Genomic DNA, 27,540 nt, shown 5'->3' on the forward strand with positions numbered 1-27,540 from the left:
GGGAATTCTCCTTATGGCGGCGCTCTGGCTGTGGTGTGGTGCAGTTTCTCCCAGAAGCAGAGCCAGCCCTCACTCTTACTCTTATTTTGTTTTTTGGTGTAATGTCTAGCTTTATTTGCAGCTCCTTCAGCAGACAGCAGCTGCCTCATCTGGGAACCTGAACACATTGAGCAGTCTCCATCCAATGGGAGGTGAGTGTTTCACCTGAAGGCAGGTTCCATACCAAAATAGAGGAGAGGCAGTGGTGATCTAGTAGTGAAGGAAGCCAAAGGGCTGCTGACATATCTGCCTCCTTTATGAAGAGTAGTCCTGAGTTACTCACCACTGCACAGGAGAGAGAGGGATTATGAGGTACCCAGCCCTGCAGTTACAAATCTGCATGCGAGGATGTTCTCCTTTGAGTTTAGTTAGCAGTGGTTCCCTGGAAGTTGCGGTGTGCTCTCAGGATCTACCCTACTTCTGGTGGGCATGTTTTTGAGTAAATGTTTGTCTTCTTTCATGAGCAGAGAGGCATGGAACTCTAGATGTTCTTGAACGTAGGGATGTGTCTGAAGCATCTCATGTTGAAATAAACACTACTGCATATATTTAATTGATAGAACATGCTCTGAGGCTTTTAATTTAAATTGTTTTCTTGTAAGAAAGAATTTAAATGGATAAAATGTAGAAAATGCTATTGTAAGAAAGGTGACTTGTAAAAGTGGCCTTTCATTCACGATATCTGCTGCCCAGGCATTTGAGTCGCCTGTCTGATATCTCTCTGTAGAGCCAATACAGGTACAGAGGAGGGAAATGGCTTGTGTTTTAATAAAATGAGCCAGATTCCTCACTGGAGGCTGTAAGCCAGGATTCATACCAATTGCAGCTACTTCAGCGGAGTCATAAAGAAGAGTTCTGTGGGGAGCTGAGTCAAAGGCCATTTAGAGATTTGTAGATAATGAAAAGGATCTTGCATTGTGACTGAAAGTGGTTTGGCAGCCAGTGCCTTCATGGAAGAAGAAAAATAATGAAAACCATCTTAGTACCATCAACCACCCTGCCAGATCCTGCAGGCTGGAGGCTACATGTCATAATAAACCATGTTGAAAGCTGTTAATAGATCTGTCATTCAATTCAACAGTTAGGAAAGCGAAAGTTATGGTCCCAGCATTGCATAGACATATTAAGCCATTAAAATTATCTCCATATACTGTACAGTCATGCAAAACACTATGTGCATTATGTGAATAGAGGCCAAGTTAACAATGTGAATTAATTTTGAATGTCCTGATGTATGTGTGTGCATACACTTAGCTGTAACACATTAATGAGAAGGAGCTTATGGAAAATAGTATATTGTAGCCCCTTCTGCATCTTGTAGAAAGTTGGACTTAAAGCCAGTATGTCAGTTCTCACCCTAGGCTCTGACTCTAAGGTACATAAAGTCCAGTCTGTCCATTCTAGGTTTTTTCACAGCTCTTAGTTAAAGACATGAACCTGTCAGGTACCAATCTGCACCATCTTGTGGAAGCAAAAAATTACTAGGGCTGTCAAGCGATTAAAAAAATGTATCTTGATTAATTGCGCAACTAAAAAAATTAATCGTGATTAATTGTGCTATTAAACAATAATTGAATACCGCTTATTTAAATATTTTTGGATGTTTTCTACATTTTCAAATATATTGATTTAAATTACAACACAGAATACAAAGTATACAGTGCTCACTTTATATTTATTTTTTATTACAAGTATTTTTCACTGTAAAAAAAAAAAAAAATAGTATTTTTCAGTTCACCTAATACAAATACTATAATGCAGTCTCTTTATCATGAAAGTTGAACTTACAAATGTAGAATTAACTACAAAAAAACTTGAATCCAAAAATAAAGCAATGTAAAATTTTAGAGCCTGCAAGTCCACTCAGTCCTACTACTTGTTCAGCCAATCACTCAGACAAACAAGTTTACATTTTCAGGAGATAATGCTGCAAGCTGTTGCATTCTGCACTAGCTGTAGCATATATGTAGTTTTCAATCCATTACATAAGAACATAAGAATGGCCATACTGGGTCAGACCAAAGGTCCATCCAGCCCAGTATCCTGTCTGCCGACAGTGTCCAATGCCAGGTGCCCCAGAGGGAGTGAACCTAACAGGTAATGATCAAGTGATCTCTCTCCTGCCGTCCATCTTCACCCTCTGACAAACAGAGGCTAGGGACACCATTCCTTACCCATCCTGGCTAATAGCTATTAATGGACTTAACCTCCATGAATTTATCTAGTTCTCTTTTAAATGCTGTTATAGTCCTAGCCTTCACAACCTCTCCTCAGGCAAGGAGTTCCACAGGTTGTACACTGTGTGAAGAAGAACTTCCTTTTATTTATTTTAAACCTGCTGCCCATTAATTTCCTTTGGTGGCTCCTAGTTCTTATATTATGGGAACAAGTACATAACTTTTCCTTATTCACTTTCTCCACACCACTCATGATTTTATATACCTCTATCATATCCCCCCTTAGTCTCCTCTTTTCCAAGCTGAAAAGTCCTAGCCTCTTTAATCTCTCCTCATATGGGACCCATTCCAAACCCCTAATCATTTTAGTTGCCCTTCTCTGAACCTTGTCTAATGCCAGTATATCTTTTTTGAGATGAGGAGACCATATCTGTACGCAGTATTCAAGATGTAGGCGTACCATGGATTTATATAAGGGCAATAAGATATTCTCCGTCTTATTCTCTATCCCTTTTTTAAATGATTCCTAACATCCTGTTTGCTTTTTTGACTAACGCAGCACACTGCGTGGACGTCTTCAGAGAACTATCCACGATGACTCCTGACTAGTTGTAGCTAAATTAGCCCCCATCATATTGCATGTATAGTTGGGGTTATTTTTTCCAATGTGCATTACTTTACATTTATCCAGATTAAATTTCATTTGCCATTTTGTTGCCCAATCACTTAGTTTTGTGAGATCTTTTTGAAGTTCTTCACAGTCTGCTTTGGTCTTAACTATCTAGAGCAGTTTAGTATCGTCTGCAAACTTTGCCTCCTCACTGTTTACCCCTTTCTCCAGATCACTTACGAATAAATTGAATAGGATTGGTCCTAGGACTGACTCTTGGGGAACACCACTAGTTACCCCTCTCCATTCTGAAAATTTACCATTTATTCCTACCCTTTTGTTCCCTGTCCTTTAACCACTTCTCAATCCATGAAAGGATGTTCCCTCTAATCCCATGACAACTTAATTTACATAAGAGCCTTTGGTGAGGGACCTTGTCAAAGGCTTTCTGGAAATCTAAGTACACTATGTCCACTGGATCTCCCTTGTCCACATGTTTGTTGACCCCTTCAAAGAACTCTAATAGATTAGTAAGACATGATTTCCCTTTAGAGAAACCATGTTGACTTTTGCCCAGCAATTTACGTTCTTCTATGTGTCTGACAATTTTATTCTTTACAATTGTTTCAACTAATTTGCCTGGTACTGACGTTAGACTTACCGGTCTGTAATTGCTGGGATCACCTCTAGCCTTTTTAAATATCGGCGTTACATTAGCTATCTTCCAGTCATTGGGTGCAGAAGCCGATTTAAAGGACAGGTTACAAACCATAGTTAATAGTTCCACAATTTCACATTTGAGTTCTTTCAGAACTCTTGGGTGAATGCCATCTGGTAATTACAATGTAAATGGGACAAACTGCTTAGCACCTATCCTCAAGAAATACAAGTGATCAGGAGGATAATTGATGTGTATGTCACGTTTGTTCTATGTGCACTTTTTAAAAGATGTTTCTATATTTGTATTTAAAAAAACAACTTGAACTGAGTTCTTTGGGGCAAGGAGTATGTGTTACCATGTACTTGCACAGCACCCAGCACAATGAGGCACCAAACCTGACTCGGGCATCTGCGTGCAAGTGTAAGACAAACAAGACCATTACTTAGTTTTATATTCATTTGGGTTTTGGGAATGAGTTACTTGGGGTTGACACGAGGGGAGAGGAAGGGATTGGAGGAGTAGGTAAAAGTAGATGGGCAGAAGAAACAGGGGTGAGAAGCAAAATATATAGGGAAAGTTGGATTGGGCACCTGAGGGATTAGTGAAGTAGAAAAGGGGTGGGATGAAGGGAGACTGGCAAGCAGCAACAATACAGCAGTTATAAATCATTCACGTAACACTGGCATGTCTGGAGACTCAGCAGACTATCCTGGCTGCTGCTGTTACTATGTGGAGTGTGTGTAGGGAGGTCACTGGACCCAGGCAAGTTCCTTTGGGCCTGGAGGTTAGGTACAGGTGGGCCGAAAGGCCCTGACTTATCTGTTGCACCCTTGGCTGTAGCTGATGCGCTGGCTCTTCTGGGGAAAGAGCCCTGATTGTCTGGGAATTTCTATAGTGAATTGTGAACCATGGTGTTGGGACCCACTGGGATTCATGAACAGGTCCAGAGGGATCATGATCTGTTTCCTTTATGGCTAGATGGGAACTTTTTATCTGTTGTAACAAGATGGCATAGCTCCTCCCAGCTGCCATTGTTCCCCGTGCAGAGTGAGGGAGGCTGCTGAATGGACAATATCAGAGCAGAAATCCTGTGCATTCTTTAATGTGTTGCAGGGTTGAATGCGATGCAGTTACAGAACCTGGCTGCATTAGCAGCTGCAGCCAGTGCAGCTCAGAACACACCAAGTGGCACCGCTGCACTCACTTCTTCCAGCAGTCCCCTAAGTGTGCTCACCAGTTCAGGTAAGAAGGCCATTTGTTGCATAGTGCATTATTGCATGGCTTAGATCAGCTCGGGAGTCCTTTTATGCCATCCTCTCTCTCTCAGTCCATAGTTAATGCTCTGTGTATTCTTCAGTGGGTAGGCAGTTGTAACCAGTAGAAATGGTCTTTTTGCTCACCTGTCCAATGAGGTTCTCTAGTATTTGTTAAGCTAGGTATACTTTTGCCAGCAAATGCTTTTGTGTGAAGAGGTTATTTTCTCCAGGGGCTTACTTTAATCTTGAGTAAAAGGAAGTGTTGGGATTGCCATAAAACAGGAAGTCAGCACCTCTCTAGTCATTGCTAGTACATGCAGGTCACATGGTCCATCACTACTCAAGCAGCATTTTAGGCAGATGCTGTAGAGTTTTTGGCCTCTCCCAAGTTTTCTTGCAATAGATATGCCCTTGAACATAGAGTAGCGCACATGTATGCAAGAAAATCCACACACAGCTTTATCTTCATTAAAACCTGAGGGGCAGTCACAGTTTCCTCTAAAACAAACATAGCTCTAATTTCCAATATGTTTTGTTGATTGGCTAGGGAGAGGAGACATTATCTCATACAGCTGCTCATGCAGGGATGCAAATACAGACAAAGTTTTGTTCTACTTACCCTTTTTTTATTCTTTCCGATATCTTTATTATGGGTGTAATACCAGGGAGATTAGAACATTTAAGTTCTCCTTAAGCACTGTCTTGCTGATTTCTTGTTAAGTGTGATTATCTAGACATCTAAATTAACAAAGATAACAAATGGCAAAGCAAAAACATACACCCAAACTAGATTATATGAGCCAAGCTCTATTTTAGTACCAGTGTAAGCCAAAATTTTGCCTGGGCCAGCTACTTCTGCCTACTCTAAACCACTGACACAGAAAAAGAAAGAGGTCCCTTTATTTATAGAACCCATTTCTTGCTTTGGATTGTCATGATTTTAACCACCATTGACCATTATTAATATTCATAGAGTTAGGGAGAGGACTGTACTGGTCTTTAGCAGAGAGTTTTTCTTTTCATGGAAAGGCCTAATTGCTCATCCAGCTCTAATATACAGTCTATAGAGATGATAACCTTACCCCTGTCTGCCAGACCAATCTACTGTTGTACTGATTCAGATACATACTGCTCAGCAGGCCCAGATGGCTAGTGTTGGAGAAAGAGACTTATGGGAACTTTGGTTGGGAAACCTCATGTTGCAGGGTCAGAAGTTAAATTGTGGACCTTTGGTTTTGATTTAAATCAGAAGGCTTCCCCTGTCTATGGAAGTCCCTAAGGAAGATTCAAGCTCAGAGGGCCTTCAAGAGAACACCTGTTGTCAGAGAAGTTGTCCCTCATAATTTTTTTTTTACTGAGAGGTGTGGTTCACTAAAGTTGACAGTTACTCTTTTAGTTACTTTGGCTGCCTGTCAGATTACCCTATAGTAAAAAATGTTTACCCTAAAATCTATATCAAAGAGTTCAGGCTATTAGAGAAGAGAAGAGAGAGAGAATTCCCAAGGCCCTCTGCTTCAGTCCCTCCCTAGATAAAAACATGTATGTGAGCATAGTCTAGGAACATAGATATTTCCTTGCACTGAAGGGGAATAGTTGTACTCTCTCTCAAAATCAACCCATTTGAGATGCCAAAATGAGATTACACACACAACAGATTGTGCAGATGTTCAAAATATGATCACACAGGCTCTGTTGGGCTAGTCAGGTTTGGTTCTTACTCAGTAAGATTTAAAGTAAGGAGTGTGTGTGTATATATACACACACAGCTACGCCCTGACTCCCAGAGTTGTGAAGATGTCAGAATTTAAGCTTTCATTAAAAATATGTTTCCAGTCTTCACGTGTAGAGGAAGAAAAAACTTGAATGTGACCCTAGTGTAACTGGTACAGTGGTGTTTGTGTGACTCTGCAGAGAGCCTCCATCCAGCAGGGCAGAGCAGTGGCCATCCTTGGCCCCATATCTACCACCAGAATAGAAGCTGGTCTTTGCTGCTTAATGGGACTAGGCTGTAGGGTTTCAATGCCACAGAGGGCTCTCTAGAATTGGCTTCCCCTCAGTGGAGCTTAGATGTTCTGCAGGAATACCATCCACTTGATGAGGCTCAGATGCATCCCAGGGCTCTGCTCCTGTCCTTTGGCCTTTTCCAGGGTCATATTGGAAGGAAAAAATAGTGGTTTTCTCTCAAGTGCCATCCACTCCTGGTGCCAAAATGAGATGGTGCCACTCAGCGGAGATTGTGCAGATCTCTGATTCTCCTTATCCTTTCTTCTGTGCTTTAATAGCATACAGTATAACTAGGGTGACCAGACAGCAAATGTGAAAAATTGGGATGGGGGTGGGGAGTAATATACGAAAAAGAACCAAAATTCGGGACTGTCCCTATAAAATCGGGACATCTGGTCACCCTAAGTATAACCTCAGAGTTACGAACTGGCCAGTCAAACACACACCTCATTTGGAACCGTAAGTACACAATCAGGCAGCAGCAGAGATGGAAAAAAAGAGGGCAAATAGAATAGAGTACTCTGTTAAACGTAAACTGCTAAAAGAAAAAAGGGAAGGCAGCATTTTTCTTCAACGTAGTAAAGTTTCAAAGCTGTATAAAGTCAATGTTCAGTTGTAAACTTTTGAAAGAATGTTTTGTTCAAAGTTACGAACATTTCAGTTACAAACAACCTCCATTCCCAAGGTGTTCGTAACTCTTGAGGTTCTACTGTAATATAGTTAAATGTTGATATTTAAACGATCATTGTTGGACATCTGAGTGACCATCCCAAGGAGATGTGTGGGGCAATTCACATCTCTTAAAGCTATTGTTTCAGGCTTTCTGCAGACTCGGGCAAACATTACTGCATCAATTACACTTCATGTTTTCAGGGATTTCTACATAACTGCAAAGGCTAAAGACTTAAATTACAGTTGTGATTCTGGAGAACAAGATAGCAGCACTAAGAAGATTGCTGGGGTTGTTGACCTGGCAAAATCTGGCTCAGTTTTAATCCTGTGCTGTACTGTGCTTATATGCCATTTACTGTCATTCTTTTGAAAAAAGCAGAAGTATAAACAACATTCGATGTCATGGTATGTCTCCTCACAATTTATCACAGAACTTTGAGTCTTGATACCACTGGCATATCAGTTGATCTCCAGTATTATCTCCTTTTTTTTTTACTTGCATTTGTCACTGGAAAGGTCTTTGAGAAGATCACCTGTGGTGAGTTCAGTGGGAGGATTACCTACAACCTTGCCACTACAGGCTGTGATCTCTTCAGATCCTACACGCTAAATGGAATGAGGCCTAGTTAGTGGTACTTGTTAGACTGTAAGCCCTTTGGGGCAGGGACTGTCTGTTATATGTTTACACAGTGCATAGCACAATGGAGCTGGGGCCTCTAGGCACTACTGCAATACAAATAGTAAGTGTAACAGTAAAACCTAAATAGTGTTAATGATTTTCACACCTCTCAGGCCATGCTAGTCTCTTATTTAGAGCCCTTTCCTGGCTCCCCTTTTTCCATGTTAAATTCAAGCTCATGGTCCTCACTTTGATACTGTGCACAACACCACTCCTCTCTACATCTCTGCTCACATTTCTCCCTAATTCTATTCCACTGCTCCCTGCCTTCACCCTGGCCTTGTTTATGTGGGAAATGTACACTGATTTAATTTAAATTTGTTTTTACCATCAGTTTAGTTGAACCGAGTGCAAACCCCCGTGTGGGCTCACTTATCTCAGTTTGAGGGGTTATTTTGATTTAGTTTAAACAGATCCTAATTGACTAAGCTAAACTGAAATAAGTGTCCACACAACCTTTTGCACTCAAATTGGTTTAAAATTACACCTTAAATTAAACTGGTGCTGTTTTTTTATATAGACAAGGCATCCATTCCCTTCTCTCATGTCTATTCCCTCTGTATCCTTCTCCACTCTTGGCTTCATTCCTTTTTTTGTGCTACTCCTTGTTCTTGAAATAATCTCTTTCTTGTGCTCCAAATGACTTTGTTCAGATCCTGCCTTGTGGCGCATTCTTCTACAAAGCTTTTAAGTAGTTAACCATTGTAGAAGTAAATCTCATTTTAGACACGACACAACAATTAGCACCATTTCTGAACTTGGACCTTCGTCTAGCCAACTGGTATGTCGTCTGTTTTGTCTGTCAACTTGTGGAACAGATCATAACGTTCTCTCTGCATTGTATAGTGCTAACCATACTAGCTTTGCTCAAATAATAATGATCTGTTAGGTGGCCCTCTTCCCTCCGAGTCAGTATGGAAATAGTAACCCAGCTTAGCATTATGGAAGGGATACTGTTGTTGGATTATTTTAGTTGAGATGTAAAACTGAGGTTCTAACTAGACTCCAAAGGTTCTCTGGAACTTTTATAACGAGTAGTCTTGTTGACCAGGAATCATGGCCAAAATGAAATCCAGATTTTAAAATTCTGGTCTCCTTTGTTCCCCTACAGTTTTTATTGGCTACAGGATTCCTTATTTCTGCCCTAAAATGTCTTGTAGCTTTGCTGTACCCTATTAAATAGCTAATATACCACTCTAGAAGTTGCTGTGTGTCATATGACAGGTGAAATTATTAATGTATAAATTGTGTAGAATAGATTTGGATGAAAAATAGTGATGACAATTATGAAATATTTTTTCAAAAATATGAAAAACTTCAACCAGCTTTAATAGTATGTAAACCACATTGAGAACATTTTGGCTGAGGTGCAATAGAAACAAGAGATTAACTGAGTAGAATATGCTAAAATGTCACAGCACTTATCGCTCACTGATGCTTGTCAGCCTGTGTACGCTTGTGATCTGTCACATCCAAAAAGGTGGCTCTGAGATGCCTCTATAATAACAGGGAATTCTTCTTCTTTCTCACCAGTGCTGAGACCTATACAGATGACCTATGGTTTGAACCTCTATTCCCCTGCAAATCTCTCTCTCTTTTCAGAAACTACTGACCTGAAAGAGACAGGGTGCTTCCTATCAGCTGCCCTATCCGGTTTGTTGTGACTAACTCTATCTGTTGTTGAACTGGGTTCAGTATGGAGTGTGTGTGTGTGTTAGAGACCATGCCTGATTGATAAATAATCTGTTTGATTCTTTGCTTAAAAGGACAATTAGCAATCACAGTCTTGTGATGGAGGAGGAGAACTTTTGTGTTGGAGATACTTGTTCTCTGACTTGTTCCTGGCCCTGACCTCAGCCCCAGCTGCTGCAGCAGGAATTCCATAGTGGAAAATGATTTCAGTTGCCAGAATAGATTCTAGACATCTGTTCTCCGTGCCCTATCTGTAAGGGAAAACCTTGTGTTCAGTCTGACTGGAGCCTTCTTTAATCTCTTCAGGATCTCTCTCTCTCTCTCTCTCTCATCTTGCATGTGATTGATAGTAATACAGTCTCAGATACTTATTTTATTCCACATTGCAGCACTACTGATTTTTATATTATTCGGATGGAGACCCCAGCTGGTTATCATGCTTTGGTTGCATCCAGGCCTGGCTTAGATACTCTGCAGCAAATGTATTATTAATTATGTTGTTGTTATTTTATATTAAGTAGCATCCAAAATGTGCTGGGTACTGTACACACACACAAAGACAGTCCCTGTCCCCAAAGAGCTCTTGCTATAAAAGACAAAAAACAGTTAAAAAATGCAGGAAGGGGATTCCTCATACATGCACATCAATCAGAAGGTTGATTGGCCATAGCTTGTTAGTTGGTTTTTTAATGTAAACTATCCTCAACTGCTCTGCTCTAGTCATTATTGGTTGACTAGTTACTTGTTACTAGTTACTAGCATTGCAGTAAAAATGGGTTAACGAGGGATTTGAATGATAAAGGGTAGAAGTTATTGTTTGGTGTTTAATTCTCTCATTTTAATAGCAGGTTCCTCACCTAGCTCGAGTAGCAGCTCCTCTGTTAACCCAATGGCCTCCCTTGGAGCGCTGCAGACGTTAGCAGGTGCTACAGCAGGCCTCAATGTCAGCTCTTTAGCAGGTAAGCTCTATGTAGTGAGGGGAGGGAAAAATGACTGATTATAATTCCTGTAGTTGTGGTAGTGCTTCCTGGATAAGCTATTCTGTTTATCCCTGCCTGTTCTCCGTTGCTTGTTTCTGACAGCAGTGAAGTGTATTGAAAGTTGACTAGCATTGGCTCAGACACACCATTCAATTATTAAATCTTCATTTCACTTTTCTTGCATAGGGATGGCAGCCTTAAATGGTGGACTTGGCAGCGGTGGCCTCTCAAATGGCACGGGTAGCACAATGGAGGCCCTCACTCAAGCGTACTCTGGGATTCAGCAATACGCTGCTGCCGCATTGCCCACTCTCTACAACCAGAGTCTGTTAACACAACAGAGTATTGGTGCAGCAGGAAGTCAAAAAGAAGGTAGGTGGGAAGTTATGCAGAGGACTTGAGTGGGGGTTTGAGGAAGAGTAAGCCCTGAGCCTTATACACATACCACATACACAGCATTTGCCTTCCTAGAATCACAGAAGCTAGAGTGAAAATTCTCTTATAGTTCCTCCATTCGGGGGGACCACTGCAGAATTGTGCCATACAGTTGATTTCTCTGGTGCTTTGTTCAGGTTTAACATTCCTTTGGGGGGAGGTGTCGCCACAGCCTGATACGTCACTATCAGGGATATTTCTTTTCTTAATTTCATTTTATTGCTTGTATTTCTTCCTTTTGTTACCACCCTGAACAGTCCCTGTCGCTGGTATTTTGACACTTCAGATACTGAATTAATTTAGCATGTAGAGTGAAAGACTGTGGACTATGGGACTGTGATGTGGGCAGCAGGTGGAATGAGGAGGAGGATTGACTCAGAGGCAAGGAACAGGACCTGAGAGTTTTAGGGCATTGCCAATATACAAGATATCAGGAGCATTTTAGTCTTTATATTCAATGTGGCTGTTTTCCTCATGCTGCAGACTTGGCATAAGTACCTGTTTTGTTTTAGTCAGCACCCTGGGCTGATTCATACCCATAGGTCTCCCATGCAGCAGCAAATAAGGAGATCTGTGGTGCTGAGCCAATGTTGACTTCAATGTGATGGCCAAAAGTGTAGTAATCAGAGAAAAGACAGTGGGGAAGGAGCTAAAATCACTTTAATATTTGATGCCAGCAACAGACTATGTTGCCTTATTTTGAAATCAAGATGGTCCGGTTTCTCGGGGAGAAGAGGGCAGAGTTAATTATATTGAACGGCTCTTGAGTCTCTGCTTTGAGATTAGGGCCCAACCTCCCATGCTTTTGCTGAATTTGTGTTTCTAATCGATGGTTGTTTTGAAGGTCCAGAGGGAGCCAATCTGTTCATCTACCACCTCCCCCAGGAGTTTGGGGACCAGGACCTGCTGCAGATGTTCATGCCATTTGGGAATGTCGTCTCCGCCAAGGTTTTCATTGACAAGCAGACCAATCTAAGCAAGTGTTTTGGTATGTTGGTTCCAATCACTGTCAGTAGCAGGGGGTGAAGAATGAAAAGATAAATCACTGCCATTCTCTGGGAGAAAATAAGTTGGGTGGAGATTTTCATGGAGGGATGGCAGACAGTTGCATACAGTGGTCAGATAGTCAGAGGTATTTGTCTTTATTCTTTGACCTCAGTAGTCAGTCTGTCTAGGAAAGCCCTGACCTTCAGACCCCAGTAGCCTGAGGTGATGCTGGAATAATGTGGATGTGGACAACTCTTATAGTTAGGACCCTACCAATTTCACAGCTGTGAAAAAACATGTCATGGAATGTGAAATAAGTCCTTCCCCATGAAATCTGATCTCCCCCTTGTGGCTGGGAGTGCCCCTGTTAAGGGGCTCCCAGCTGCAAGTCCTGGCTGGGGGGATGGAGAGGACTGATGGAGAGGACTTGTCCTTCCCCTCCGTGGCCACTCTTGCTCTCAGGGGGAAGATCAGACCCACCTCAGAGTGCTTCCCCCTGCTGCAGGAAGCTCTAGCCCCGGAGGTTCCTTCAGCTGTCGGAGACTTCTGGAGGTGGGTCCAATATCACCTTGCTCCTGGGAGCACCCCAGCTAGGGGGGCTCCTAGCTGCACCTCCCTGCTGGGTTGGGAAGCAATAGGACTTCTCTTTCCCTTGCATGGCAGCTGGGGGCAGGGGTGAGATCAGACCCACCTCCGAGTGCCTCCCCCTACTCCTGGAAGCACCCCCAACCAGGGAGCTCCCAGCTGTAAGTCCCTGCTGGACTGGGGAGATACAGGACTTGTCCTTCCCTGGCATGGCAGCTCTGAGAGGGGTGGGGGGGAAATCAAACCCACTTCTGGGTACCTTTACGGTTGGGACCCCCATTGTTACAATACTGTGAAATTTCAGATGTAAACACCTGAAACGTGAAATTGACCAATTAAAAATCCCTCCGGCAGTGAAATTGATCAAAATGGACTGTGAATTTGGTAGGGCCCTACTTATAGTAGAATCCTCAATCCTGTTACCCACTGGGCCTCCTTTGCATATTGGGATAACTGTAGCTGATCCTGCTGGTGCAAATGACAGATTGTTCCTCACAGTCTCTTCTCTGGTGCTTTGTCCAGTCTAGTTTTGAGCAAGTGATGTGTGTTACTTCATTTCATTAAGAGATTATTTCACAGACTAATACAGTTCACTATCTGGAAGGTTTTCCTGATATTCACCTTGAATTTTCCTTTTTTTAAATTTCATCCCATTACTCCTAGTTATGCCACAATGTACTGCCCTAAATAATTCATCATCATTAGTGTTTACACCTTGAAAAATCTGCAGACTGTTGTTATGGTACCATCCTGACGGTTATTGGTTAGCCAAGCAATAGTGGATTCTACTCACATCCATTATTAAGGTTGCAATATAGCTTCCATTATAGTTTCTTGTCTTATCAAACATATCTTTGTGAAACATTCATCTCATACTGAAATTACCAATGCTTGATCTCTATCTGAAGGGGATATTTTTAAAGTTTAGCTAAACTCCTTAGTTTTAGTTGAGATGGAACCACTTCTCCTATGTAGAAGGTGGCAGAGAATCTGGTTCTTTGGACAATCCTGATTTTGTCCAGAACTGCAGGATAAGTGGTTGAAGTTCCAAGTGTGGGGGAAAGCCTTCCCTCAGAATTTGCCGCAGCTTAGATTTGGAAGAAAATATTATCGCTTCTTAGCAGATGATACTGAGCATGCTTACGTCTACATAGAACATAATAGAGCCTTGCTCATTTTGTGGCATTGCTGCAAGTTCTCTATGCCTGTCCTGAGCAGGGCCCTGGGAAGATCTGCAGAGAGAGATTGTGAACATCTCACTGAAATATGCGCAGCAAAATTCTTTCTGATCCTGCCTTAATAATAGAGACTAGAGCAATGTGGGTGTGAAAAAAGCTTAATGGATGTTGCAGTCTCAAGGTATTTCTATAACAATCTACATACACTACTTTTTCATCCAGCTCTCCAGTGTAAACAAGTGTAATGCTCCCCTGTTAACTCAACTTGCAAAATACTTCCTCCAATCAAATAAATAGCAGCAGCTAAGGAGGCAATTTATTTTGTGTTTTTTTTATACCATGCCAATCACTCTGATATCTGGGTATTGCCTAGATTAAATTTCAAAGCCTAATTTGGATTGTATGAAGTCTAACACTATTAAGCAAAGCTGTTTAGTATTTGCTGTTTTTCTTAAAAAACAACCCTGCAGTCACGCAAATTTGAGCTTGCAGTGTTAAAATAACAAAGCCAGGAAATACTAAGGTTAAGATTCCACCAGCAACGTTAACTCAACTAAACTGAACACACATAGTGTTTTCCATTCTTCTTTTCTTAGTTAAATGTATAGAGATTAATATAAACTGTATCTTTAAACATATTCCATAAAACATGCAGGATGTATGGTATGGTCAAATAAATCGTTGTTGGAACCTTAATTGTTGTGTATCCTAATTCATGGTCATTTTAACTCTGCAATCTTAACATGGTGCTTTTTGTGTATAGTTCTGTTGATTTTTCCTTAGAAGTTCTCTAATCATTTTTCTTGTCTCTGAACTCCTGATAATTTGTCGATATTTTTTCTGGTAATGAGGTGCATGGTCATACCAGAACCTTAAGGAATGGTACTACTCTTTCCCTGCACTTTGATGACTGTAGTATGCAACCCAAAATTTGCACTGGTCATTTTTGCTTAGGAAACTTGTGTCTAATTTCATGTCCCCCAGTGCTGTTGAGTCTCTCATAATAGTACTGCTTCCCTGGTTTTTCCCTCTCTTTTCAATTACCGTGATTTTGGTTATTTTTCCAAGGATGTGCTTATCTGCATTATCCCAAGCTATCACATTTTGTTGTTTTCTGCCCACATATTTATCCTCTCTATATAACTTTTGTATCTTCCTTTGTCTTCACTAGTATTTCTATCTCCTTCCAGATTGATAATGTCCTAGTTGCTCTCTGTTCTACATCATGAGCAAAGATGTTTAGCAAGTCCAGAACTAGCGGATTCCTTGTAGTACTCCATGAAATATTTCCCCCACTCAGTACTTTAGTATATTCAAGTTATTTTAATTCATTTTGATTAAAATGTCTGCTTGATAAAAATAGATACCTAAAACTGCACTTCTGTCAACTAATTTTGTAATCCTATTAAAAGAGCCAAACAAGTTTATCTGGCAAGATTTGTGTTTTTTGAAAATCCACAGTGCTGTTTTTGTTGTTTATGGCACCATTATCCTCTAAATGTTTAGCGATGTTTTTTCTTTTAATATTTGTTCTATTATTTTAGTAGGGATAGAATTTTAGACTTGACAGGAAGCTAATTAGTAGGATGCCTCTGATTTCATTTTTTTGAAGATTGGGACTATGTTTATTTTCTCTCATCTCTCCCCAGTTACCTATAATACTTTAAACTAAGTGAGTGGTTTGATCATTTTTTTGTTAGTTCCGCTAAATCCTTGGATGCACCTAATCTGACCCCGCTAACTTAAGTATTTCACATTTTCTTAGTATTCCCTTATTTTTTTAGTCAATATCTGTTGCTATATATCTTTCTTACTTCCCAATTGTCCTTACTTGTTAATGTTTTTCTAAGGCAAACTTTAAAAAGGAGTGAATTATCTTGGCTATTTTAGGGTAATTTTCATCTCCTTCCTCACTTCTTAATTTCTTAGTTTCTCCCAAGGACTACTTACCCTGATTATATATCTGTAAGAACATTTTTATTCTCCTTAGTCCCCCTGGTTAGTATATTTCATTCTATGTTTTGGCTCCCCTTACTTCCCCCTGTTCATTCACAGCTTTAATTAACTTTTGTAAACTTCTTTCTTTGCCTCCCTCTTTTTTCCTTTTCCAAGTACTTTGTTTATTTTGAATTCAGATTGCAGATAATTGCTCATGAAACCACCCTGGCTGCTGCTTTTACTTTATATTATTTTTTAAACAAAGTTATAGTCTCTTTTGCCTTAGGTATCATGTCTTTCAATCACCCAGCCATGTTCCATGTTGGTGGATTTTAACACTTCCTGTCATTTACAGCTTACTAGACTTCTTTCTGAGATCTAGTCCCTTTATACTGCTGGATTCTGGCATTCCCTGTCAGTTCCTCTATACCAGGGGTCGGCAACCTTTCAGAAGCGGTGTGCCGAGTCTTCATTTATTCACTCTAATTTAAGGTTTCGCATGTCAGTAATACATTTTAATGTTTTTAGAAGGTCTCTTTCAATAAGTCTATAATATATAACTAAGCTATTGTTGTATGTAAAATAAATAAGGTTTTTAAAATGTTTAAGAAGCTTCATTTAAAATTGAATTAAAATGCAGAGCCCCCCAGACTGGTGGTTGCCTACCCCTGCTCTATACTGTGGTCCCCCAAGGCATCTTCTCCACTGGTTGGAATCTGTACTTTTATGATCGTGAAGTTTTTCTCTGAATGACTAGTGAACCTCTTTGAAACATGCTAGGTGTATTTGTTACACAGTGGAGATCTCTGTAGTTAAGCCTTTCTGAGTACAGTATCCAGTGGTCCCAGGTACCCTGAGAGCTGGCTCATTTCACCTTCCTGGTCTCTACTCGTAGGGGTCTCTAACAAATGCCCACTGTTTCTCATTGTGGCCCTATTCAAAGAGTTTTACCAACATACTTACTGTTTGTCTAATCATAGTGCCTCAGCATGTAAATATTTCTAACATACAACGCCACTTTTCTTCCCCTTTTACCTTGCCTATACTGACATTATTGTTACAAGAGTTATCAGCTAGGTTTCAGTTATGCCCAATAAATCAGTTTTTGTTCTCATAACTGGAACATGGTCAATAGCTATAATTAAGGTTACATGAGAATTTCCATGCTGAGCTCCTGTTTGTAATTATTTATAACTTTCCAAAGTTTTTCATCTTTTGGACTGAAAATTTCCAAGTCTGGTCTCTCCCCAGGGATGATTTTTTGTGAAGTTTGAGTAAGCTATGTTTGAATCTGAGGAGACTGGTGGAAAAACCTTTCCCTGTCTGTTTTTTTTTTTTTTAAATTGTAGTGCTACCTTTAATTTTTTTATTTTTTTAAACAACAGCTCTTGTGCCAAAGTGGCTTGTGGCAGAAAGCTACAGTTTAGCCAGGAACCTTTGAGAAGTGCCTGAGTGATCTAGTGAAGTTATGAGCTTTTGAAAATGGCACTTCATGCAAACCTGTTTACCTTGAGATAACCTGGGTGCATGCAGCTCTTGGAGCAGAGCTCTTATCCACTTGTCTGTTTGGGATCTGAGCATGCTATAATTATGTATTTTTCCTTTTCCCAGGTTTTGTAAGTTACGACAATCCTGTCTCTGCGCAGGCTGCCATCCAGTCAATGAACGGCTTTCAAATTGGCATGAAGCGTCTGAAAGTACAGCTCAAGCGCTCTAAGAATGACAGCAAGCCATACTGAGCGCCCCTCCCCTCTGGGACTGGAGGGAGAAGGATCTTCTGGTAAGTTGGGGAGGAGCGCACTTAGTGATTCGAAGTCCTAAGGCTGTGTTTTTACAGTCCTGGATGCTGATCCATGCCATTCTAGCTGGCACATCTTCCCCCTGAAGACTCAGCTGCAGCATCCGCTGGGATTTCTGCTTCGGATGGAGGACAAGTTTGTGATTTTGTTTCCAGTATTTTACTTTGGATTTTAGGTGCCATATCACTGAGGTGTTTTTTTGTTGTTGTTTTTCCTTATTTGAAGTTTGCTGTGTTTGTATCCAGTGTGTGTTGAGAAGGACCAATGCCAGCTACCTTGGGAGGGGAGGGAAGCGGGGGAGTCTAGAAAGAGCAGCAGAACTGACACGACACCAGAGGGAAGGAGGAGGAGCAGGATTGACACCAGACTGCATTGAGGAAAAGAAAGGAGGAGAGGGAGACCCACCTTGAGATGGGTATGGAGCAGACCTCATGTAGCCTTTGCCATGCCCCATGCTCTCATATTTCCTTAGTTAAATGTCTTCTGTGGGAACTTCCTAGCTGAATCTGTCACTAGAGCAGGTGAAAAATCGAAGAGCAAAGAGGTTAATGGGTTAAAGGAAAACTGCAGTGATTATTTTGCTATATAAAGTGATATTTATTATTGCACTGTGAATGTACACAGCACTTTTTAAAAAAAATTTTAGACACTCTCCCTGCCCAGAAAACCTCATAGTCCATCTAGAGTTACATATTAATTGAATTTCCCAGTGTTTAGGAAATCTTATTCTTGACTGATCAGCTGGGAATTGTGCTAGGGTTTAGAGAGGCACTGTAGTCTGGAGGAATAAATTTGGGGCTGGAAGCCAGGAACTCCTGAGTTCTTATCCCAAATCTGCCACAGACTTTGTGTGTCACCTTGGTCAAATCTCTTCCCATCCCTGTGCTTCAGTTTTCCCATTTGTATAATGACACTAATGCCCATCTCACAGGTCTTTGAATTAATACTCACTAGGCACAATCTAAATGCTAATTATTTATTGTTAAACCATTAAATTGACAACAAATAATACACCATACTTGACATGTTCTGAGGTTTCTGCTGCCTTGCATATCCAAGTGGGAGCTGTTTCCGCAGTCATACTCTTTTCCAAAGGCAATTTCCTGTTCACTAGTAATTCTGTGATGTGATTTGGTATAGAAATTAGATTTACTTTTTACACTGCAGTTTTCCTTTAAAGTGGTGAGTGTACTAGAGCAGACCCTTGAACCACCCAGTCTTATTCTGCCTTTGGCAGTGGCTGTCACCCAGTATGTTGAAGGAAGAGCAGACACTCCCCTCTTGAACACACACATTGGCAAATTCACAAATGTGCAAAGAATGTGTTACAGGGGCCTTAGTATACACTGATTTTAGGAGGCTCAAAGCTCCTTTGAGACTCTGGCCTGAAGCACGTCAAGGAGTCACAGTAGAGGCTACTGCTCTAACCACCAAAATCCACCTCTGTCACACGGGAAGTTTACAGTTTCTGTATATCTTTAATAGAGATTCCATTTACCTCATATTTTCTCCATTTCCTCTTCGCCTTTATGTTCCCAGTTTGGGGTGATGCTTTTCCTCAGCCCACCAAGTAACACTGCAATCCTGTGTTTGGGAGCTGGCTCCTAAGTAGGAAGCATGTGGGGTCAGACACAGGGTGTTTACTTCCTTCTCTACTCTAGCAGGAGGAGCCATAAGCCCCTGAAATGTTGTTTTGAATGTGCCTGTGTTTACAGATACTCTCTTACGGTCCATGGGGAAAGTCAGGCATATCCAGGGACTGGGTCCCCTGGACTCTTAAACCTCACAAATACAAGGCCTGACCCACAGCATCAGAGCACCAGGGTAAAGTGCCCTTTCTGTTGATGAGTTTGAAACTCAAATAGTTTTTTGGTGCCAACCTGTTTGTAGTGCTGGCAGATGGGTAGGAGAAATTGTGAGTATTATACAGAGAATATTGTGGTGACAAAAGGTTAAAAGCACAGACTGCCAAATTTCCCATTTATGCTGGCATATGGTACCCTTTCATGTTACCTATTTGGGTCTCTCTATAAACATACATACATACATACTTAGGTGAACCATGTACACTTGAATTCTGTGCACTGGGAGAGATGTGTCCTGGTTTTCTGAGAAGAAAGTGTTGGAGTGTTAAGGCCTCTAAGGTCATAATGGGATTATTTTATAAATATACTTTGCAAAAAAAAAAAAAAAAAAAGACAAAAAGAAAAGAGATCATGATTGGGAGCAACCGCTCCAAGCATGACCTGCTGTAACCAAGAATGTTGTTTCTATTTTTATAGAAGTTTTATACCGCTCCAGGGTGGAGAATATTTATTACTTAAATTATTTCATTGGAAAAAAGGCCAGGGTTTTGTAGAATCCTGAATGTGATTGTTTTACACATACAATTATGTGCATGATTGAAACTACTGATTTTCAGTGGCCTGTTTTCAGGCTAACTGCTAAATGAGGAAGGATTAATGCTGTGAATCAGTGGAGGGGATAGCTGTACTCTGTGGTCTCTACAGTCACTCTTTTATAGTACGCTACATGCTGCTGAGACCCTTGCTCCATTGACCCCAGACATGGGCTTGTTCCTTTAACTAGTCATTTCAGTTGCCCTGTATTTTGTATCTTTAGCCTTTGCATCCTGTACTGACTAAACTCAGCCCTGTTGTAGACAGGTGTAACTTCCATTAATTTAAGTGGAAGATTCACCCACTTATGCCAGGGATGAATTTAGCCCTATGACTCTTCCCAGATAATGTGATTATCTTTACTAGAAGCCTAACCTGGGCTAGCTCTTGTGCCTTATTGGCATGACTATAATGCAAGTATTGCCAATGCAGATCTATGCAGGTTAAATTCTAAGGGCCTGATCCCCAATATCTCTGAATTGACGCAATTCCATTTAATTTAATTGAGCTACACTAATTTATACCAGCTAAAGATTTGGACCCTAAATGTTTGTCTGTTTCAGCTTCATTCAGTCTATTGGTGTGTCCAGGCATGTGGTGCCAAAGTTAATAAATGCATCAAGTCTTTGACTGGTAGAGGTTTTTTACTGCGCAGTGCAGCTGATTGTATAAAAATAAGTGTGTTAATTTCTGCTTGGTGGCAGCTGCTACAGACTAGGGATTTCTGTCTCTTCCTTCATTCCTTCCAGATTTGAACAGAGTTTTCTTCCTCACTTTTTGGCAGGAAATCCTGTATTTTTTTAAATCGCTCTCATTCTATTGCAAATCAAATCAGTCAGCTGTTTTGAGGACCATTGGAATAAATTGACTAAACATAAAAGCAGACTCTGAATTAGCAGCCCCTTGTGACAAAAATCTAGTAAAATCACTTCGAACTACTCTTTAGAAATAATCCAAATGAGAAACTGTCCCCAGAATAAAAACTTTGTATGCTACCAAAGACTATTAAAGATGAGACTGGAAGGGAGAAGAAAGAATTTACGTAACTGAAACTGGCAAAATTATTTGGGACAGACTTGACCCATTCTGAAATATTTAAATATAGGAAGCTATTGCAAAATATTTAGGTTGGTTATAATCTATGCACTTCTCTGAAACCTCTTAATGTTACATTGATATTGGCATAAGAGTTGACTCAGTTCAAATAACTACAGAAGGATTTGCTGAAGTAGCCAAATGGGCAAAGTATTTTGTATGCTCATAATCTAAAGAATCTGGATTTTCCAAAGAGATTCTACAACAAAATCCAGTATGATTTCTGTTGAACCACAGAACTCCAGACTGCATGTATATACTCTGCAGATCCTTGTAAATAGCAATCTGCTTCATAGAAACAAGGGGGAAGTATTTGCCTGCTTTGCGACTTTCAGAAGACATTTGATTCTACTTGGCATCCCGTATTAAGAGCAAAGAATTAGGTAAGACTGTGATTGGGCTTAGCCTGATACTGTTTAATATCTACAGCTGTAGCAAACCTACTCTGATTAGATTCTTCAGCACCTAAATAAGAGTCTAAAATTAGATGTCTCCTTACAGCTTAGTTATCTTACCAATATGCAGAGCTTGCATTTATTAGAAAATGCTTTTGATACATATTCATTAAAATCAACCCTCATTTTGCTTAGGCTTAGAACTTTCCAAAAGAGTCTGAAACAATTTTTGGAAATATCTTTTATGTTTTAATGATGAGATAATAGATCAAACAAGTTAAATCTATCTGGAAAATACAATTATCACCATGGGAAATTCCACCCAGACAATTAAATCCTTAAATAAAAAGCCCTTAACCTGAACAGTAAAATATATATTAGAAACTTGCCTGCCTGCAAGGCAGAATTAACTCAGGCAATTCCATTTGTTTATATCTGTATAGAAGGGGAGAGGGAATTCTGCATACTTGTGAACCCATTGACTTCCTCCTGAAATAAAACAGATAATCAGCAGCAATCTAAAAACAGCTCAGTGAAACACTGTTTTACACGACTATTTCACCTGAGCAATGTCATAGCTAAAAAATTACAAATCAAGAGTGCAGATGCCAACAATGTACATTTGGATTTTCCTGATGCAAACAGACAAATATAAGGATGTTGTGGATCACTAAGCGGAAATGTTACGAAGTATAAAATATAGAATGCAGAAAAATTTCAGTATAATGTTATCGACCACAAATGTGAGAGAGAAACAAGGACACAGAAATAACTCTCTCTCTTTCCTTATGTCATTATGTGCCCCAACCTGCCACCCCTCCAGTCTTTCATCCAAGTCTCTCCTTTAGACACTTCTTCCAAAAGGCCTCTAATGAATCCCAGTCTTTCCCTCAAAGTTGTTGACAGAGAAGACATTTGAAAATATCTACCAAAAAAAAAAAGACAAAACCACACAAGGAATTCCCATGATGTCTGCTAAATGTCATTTGAACCCTTAGCTTTTGTTCTTTCACATGCTCCATTTCTCCACTGATACTTTGCCTTTCTGGATTGTAAGCTCTTTGGGGCAGAGACCTGGTCCTTGTAGCTGTTTGCCAAGCACCTAAAAACCTGCTAGAACTATAGAAATCATGTTTAATGTTGCAGTGTCTCTTGCTAGTTGAGGTTTCACTCAGTCTCCTTGCTCAGTTGTCTTTGGAAGGGTAAGCATGGGGAGAAAACCCAAACCACCAGTGCTAGCCAGCCTGTGGCAACATGTTTTTGTTGCCCCATTATTCAGAGAAGGGTCCTTGAACTCCTTGAGATAGCTGCACGTTCTGGGGAATCATCAGGTTCACTCATAGGGATACTGAAAGCTTCACATCACTCACCAGCAACCCTTAAGCAGTTTTGAGAGACTCTGAAGAACATGGCACCACAACTGGGTGTAAAGTGGAATCCTAAAAGATACCTCCCTTTCTCCTCTACTTTCCACGTTCACTCTAAAAGGCTCCCTCTCTTTTGCAGTTTGGTGGCCGCGAGAAGACAGCAAAGCTGTTAGCATCCCTTGGTAGGGATCCCATCAGATCTGAAAACTCTGCTCAAGAAAGGTTCAGGCAAAATACTTTCCAGTTTTCCAAACTGGCAACAGTGACTGTAGAGTTTCTCAGTGCCCAGAATCCCCTTCTCACAAATCAGAGTGCAGAGGGCTTTCTATTGAAAGGGTTGGGAAAGGAAAATTTCTGCCCAGGTATAATAGTGTGAAAAGGGCTCAGCTAGGGCAAGTCTTAAGGAATTCTTCTCTATTGTGTGGGGGTTTTGGTTCCGCTTATGTGTCTTGTACAATCTTTTCATTTGGTTCTAAAATCAACCAACCCTCCCTTTTGTGTTCCTAAGGGATGGGAAGGGACTGGAGCTGAAGCAAAGAGCACGGATTTCCTGGGCTACCACTACCTAAGCATTTCCCTTGATTAGACATAAAAAGGTCTCAACTGTCAAATCACCTGTGAATCACCCCCGTGTCCTCTGTCCTGTCTCTTGCTGTCTGAATTTCTGTGAGTTGGGTGTTAATCCTGGAGCCATATCTTTGGAGGTGGGCTCCTGGGGTGGGGCTTGCTCTGTTGTCTTTCTCGCAAGAAGAGCTAGCAGGGACACTGGGCATGGGGCAAAGGTGAATGCACAGCAGTCCCACAAAACCAGTGTCCAAAGGGAAATCCAGGCCTCTGCTTCCATTTTATTTCTGGCATTTTGATGTTTACTTGGTGTCCTCCATGTACTTTGACTTTTACTTGTCCATCGTTGGCATGTGCTGCCCTCCCTGTCAACTCCCCTCCCCAAGAGGTCTCATTGTACAGTGCCCATTCCTGTTCTCTCTCTCCTTGTTTGGATGTACTGCTCTGTGTAACTCAGTGGGTCTCCCTCTTTCTGGTTTGTTTTTTTCTAGATTCCTGCCGTTTGTTCATCGTTGTGCCTAAAGCATGTCGATGTGGCGTTCAAGTACATCGTCCAAATCCTTGTCTCTTCAGCTTCTCTGATGCTTGAACTCTCACCTTTGACCTTGTGTTGACCTTTGACGCTGATGTGTATTTTTATTACGTTTGTTTCTTTCTTTGTTTTTGGTTTGTTTTTGGTTTTTTGTTTTGGTTTGTTTTTTTTTGTGTGTGCTGCCAAATTTGGTTTTGCTAGAAAGACTGCTGAAGGAGAATATTTAAACTTGCATTTGAATATAAAAAAAAATTTCTATTTTTCTAGAACTTCGTAAGATAACCACTTGATTTTGTGATTCTGACTCTTTGTAATTGTCTTCAGAGCAGCCTTGCTAGCATACCGCGTGGAGTATTTGTATTTCTGTGAACATACAGCCAGTCACTTTCTCGGCTTAGTTTTTTCTGTGTGCTTAGTTTTAAAAACAAAAATCTGAAGAAAAAAGTCAATTGAATGATACGACTTAGCCTTTCAGGAGGCTTCTGGTCACATTTTGCTGAAATGGTTTCTGTGCTTGAGGAAATAGTTTGTATTTTTATGAGTTCAAACTCTGACTTGAGTGGCATCAGCACAAAACACTTGAATTATATTTTCTCCTGATTGTAGCGGCATTTTTGCCCTGGCACTTACTGTTTTTTCCTTTCCTGTGTAGTTATCAGCCTTTGTCTGTAGTGAAAATTTGATCAAAGTTGATGTTGTATTTTGTTAAACCCCAGCATGCTTGTTTTGTTTTTGTTTTGTTTTTGTAACTACAATCTCTTCAGCAAAATGTGATTGTTTTAGTTTTATTCTTCCAAACTCAGATAGTGCATGTTTCCTGCTGTTTTCTTCACACCCTCAAATATATCACCTTCACCTCTCTGTTTTCTATAGTTTGTGCAAAAACTGAGCAATTTATTGGGTTTCAAAGGTATCCTTTTAAATTGGTGTTTTTTGGTGTGACAAATTTCTGATCAGATGCCACCTGAGGCATCTACCGGTGCACTTAGACTGTCTGCCTGACACAGCATCTGGGCCTTGTTACATCTCCACAGCTGTCAGAGGCTCCCAGGAGGAGGGTTGGTTGCATTGTTCTAGTAGGAGTTTTGGTAGACCAGGATAGATGGGAAGCAGGTAAGTGAGGGATCGTTGCAGTAATTCTGCTTCTAAAATTCCGGAGAACTGGGGCTCCCTTCATACATTCTTAAATTTTATTTTATATAATTTGGGGCATAATTTTTGTGAGGTTCAGCCCCAGTTTAACGCTGTCAGTGAGATGGTGGAGGGAGGCTTAGTTACTCTAGGTTAGCACTGGCAGTAGAGTGTTCAGAATATCCCAGAGAAGGCCTTTGTAAGCCTGGTCATGCAACTGCTGGCTCTTACTCCAAATGACAAGCACAATACAACAGCTTCTTACGCTGTTACCTGAACAGGGTACCAACCCCAGCTCCTCTTCTCAGGGGCCTTAGCTGGGGAATCTCTATAAAGATTTTTTTTTTTTTTTAGTTTTTGTTTAGTCTTTAATTGGGTAAAGAGTCAAGCAGTTTCTGTTCCTGCCCTGCAGTACAGGCTACTATTCTAAGGGCATCTGGCTTCCCCTGGCCCTACAAACATCTGCTGTGAGACTGCATGGCTAGAAACTGGCACTTGGAAGCACCTGCAAGACTGTGGCTACGGGGAGACCCTAGTCACTAAGGGAGGTGAGTTGGTGAAGGACCCCAGTGTGGGAAAAGCATATGAGGTAAAATCCTAGGGGGAGAGAGGTTGGAAAGAGTGAAAGATCTGAGACTGATCTCCTGGCTGTGTAGGTTACCCTGTGCTTGGGGTGGTGAAAAGGGAACGAGACGATTTATTCTTTCCCCTCCCAGAGTTGGCTTGGGATTTCACTACTTCTCAATACATGTTATTTTTGGTTGTGATTTATAGATCTGGGACTTGGGGGATGAGGCTGTATGAGAAGAAGGTGGGGACTCATTTTGAGATAGGATTGTGAGATGGCTGCTGTTAGCCCCACAGTCTGAATGCATCAGGCCGTCTGTCAGTTGGGGCGCTGAGACCCCGCAGTGTATTGAGTAATTTTGCCAATACATTTCTATACAATGTGCATTCAGTTCCATGAGGAACTCTGGGGAAACCTGTGGAAAAATCTCTGGAGAAAATCAAAATGCCAAACGTTGGATGTTCCTTTCCTTTCCTTCCTTTTCTCCCTTTGGTTGTTTTAATTGTTCTGTGGTGGTTTTAATGGATTTGAGACAGTGGAGCAGCAGCTGCCTTTTTGATTTTTGGCTGCTTTTTGTGAATAATTTAAAAAAGAAAATTTACATTTTGGAGACAAACCTGTGGGCTTTTTTATTGGTACAAACGTATTTAACACTAGGGGTTTTGTACAGTTTTTTGCCTTTTCTACTAGAAAACAATGTAAAGTGATTCACAATGTGACAAGAAAACAATTTGCCACTATGACCAAATGTAGAGTCTGTTCTGCAGTAACAGGATTTAATCAACTCGAAGTCGTGATTCAGTTGTAGAAATGCTTTTCTTTACTTTGTTTGAGCTGTTCCTTTTCTTGTTTTGATTTGCAAAACAAAATGTCTTCTTGTGTGAAATTGTGTTGTACTCTGTAGAAAATTATGGATTTTACTTTAATGGTTTAAAAGCAGAGGAGCACATGTTGCTTTTCTGATCTGATCGCGGAGTTTGTGTAGTGGATTTCAAAATGAAAAGATTTGTTACAAGTTTGGAACGAGCGAGTATGTGTTAAAGGAATTTTCTTCCTTCGTGTGTTTTTTTTTTCTTTTGTCCCGATAGGGAACTTAAAGCTGTTTTAATTGCACAGACACACCAACAAGTCATTTTGTATATGCCAAGTGTGGTACCTTCCTTTGTTTATTTGCTATTAAACTGTTTGAGAAGAGTCTGTTTGTGTCATTTCTGTGCTGAATCTCATTCTCTCACTCTACAAATGGGTGCAGGTGAGGAGAGGGGACTCTGCCAGCTGGGATTAAAAGGGGCATGGAGGAATACCTTCCAGTTTCTTAACCAGGCAATGTATGACAAAATGTTCATGATATGCCGCTCTCTCTGGGTACATAAAATAGCCATTGGTTTCACCGCTGTGCTAATCTATTACTGTGAATAGACGTGGGCAAGAGTTTATTATCCTTTTATCTTGCCCTCCAGTTTCTCTCCTATATTATTTTTTTCTGAATATTTCTCTGTTCACTAACTTAAATTGATGCTTTTCTTTCTCTTCTTCCTTCTCATTCTCTCTCTTCTCCTGGGAGATCTCCTATCTTCCCTTGAATTTTACCCTTTCTCTCCCATGCTGGCAAAACTGTTAACTCAGTAGGACCAGGATTGTGCCCTGACCCATGGTGCAGTGTTCCAGGATTCCTCATACATACAACTCTCTCTCTAAACTGAGATACAGGATCCTGGGAAACAGGATCATTTTCTGTAGAGGAGGGGTGTTTACCCAAAAAATATTTAGCAGGAGATTGGGGTTATTTATAACAGT

The 27,540-nt window shown here is 40.7% G+C and overlaps 1 protein-coding gene across 7 annotated transcripts in view; it reads left to right on the plus strand.

Annotated features, from left to right (window-relative positions):
* CELF1 (CUGBP Elav-like family member 1) overlaps window positions 1-26,937 on the plus strand; it is a 101,398-nt gene extending 74,461 nt beyond the window's left edge. For 2 of the 7 annotated variants that reach the window (XM_045015498.1, XM_045015497.1), the window contains 7 exons: window positions 110-191; window positions 4,601-4,729; window positions 10,636-10,749; window positions 10,957-11,142; window positions 12,050-12,193; window positions 17,505-17,673; window positions 24,004-26,937. In XM_045015498.1, the coding sequence (XP_044871433.1) occupies window positions 110-191; window positions 4,601-4,729; window positions 10,636-10,749; window positions 10,957-11,142; window positions 12,050-12,193; window positions 17,505-17,632 (783 nt within the window). In that variant the 3' untranslated portion in view covers window positions 17,633-17,673; window positions 24,004-26,937. The remainder of the gene's footprint in view (window positions 1-109; window positions 192-4,600; window positions 4,730-10,635; window positions 10,750-10,956; window positions 11,143-12,049; window positions 12,194-17,504; window positions 17,674-24,003) is intronic. The other 5 variants (XM_045015502.1, XM_045015500.1, XM_045015503.1 and 2 more) reach the window with 3 other exon arrangements.
* The last annotated feature ends 603 nt before the right edge of the window (window positions 26,938-27,540 follow it).

Source organism: Mauremys mutica, chromosome 4 (genome assembly GCF_020497125.1).
Source record: "Mauremys mutica isolate MM-2020 ecotype Southern chromosome 4, ASM2049712v1, whole genome shotgun sequence".
Taxonomy (NCBI): Eukaryota; Metazoa; Chordata; order Testudines; family Geoemydidae; genus Mauremys; species Mauremys mutica.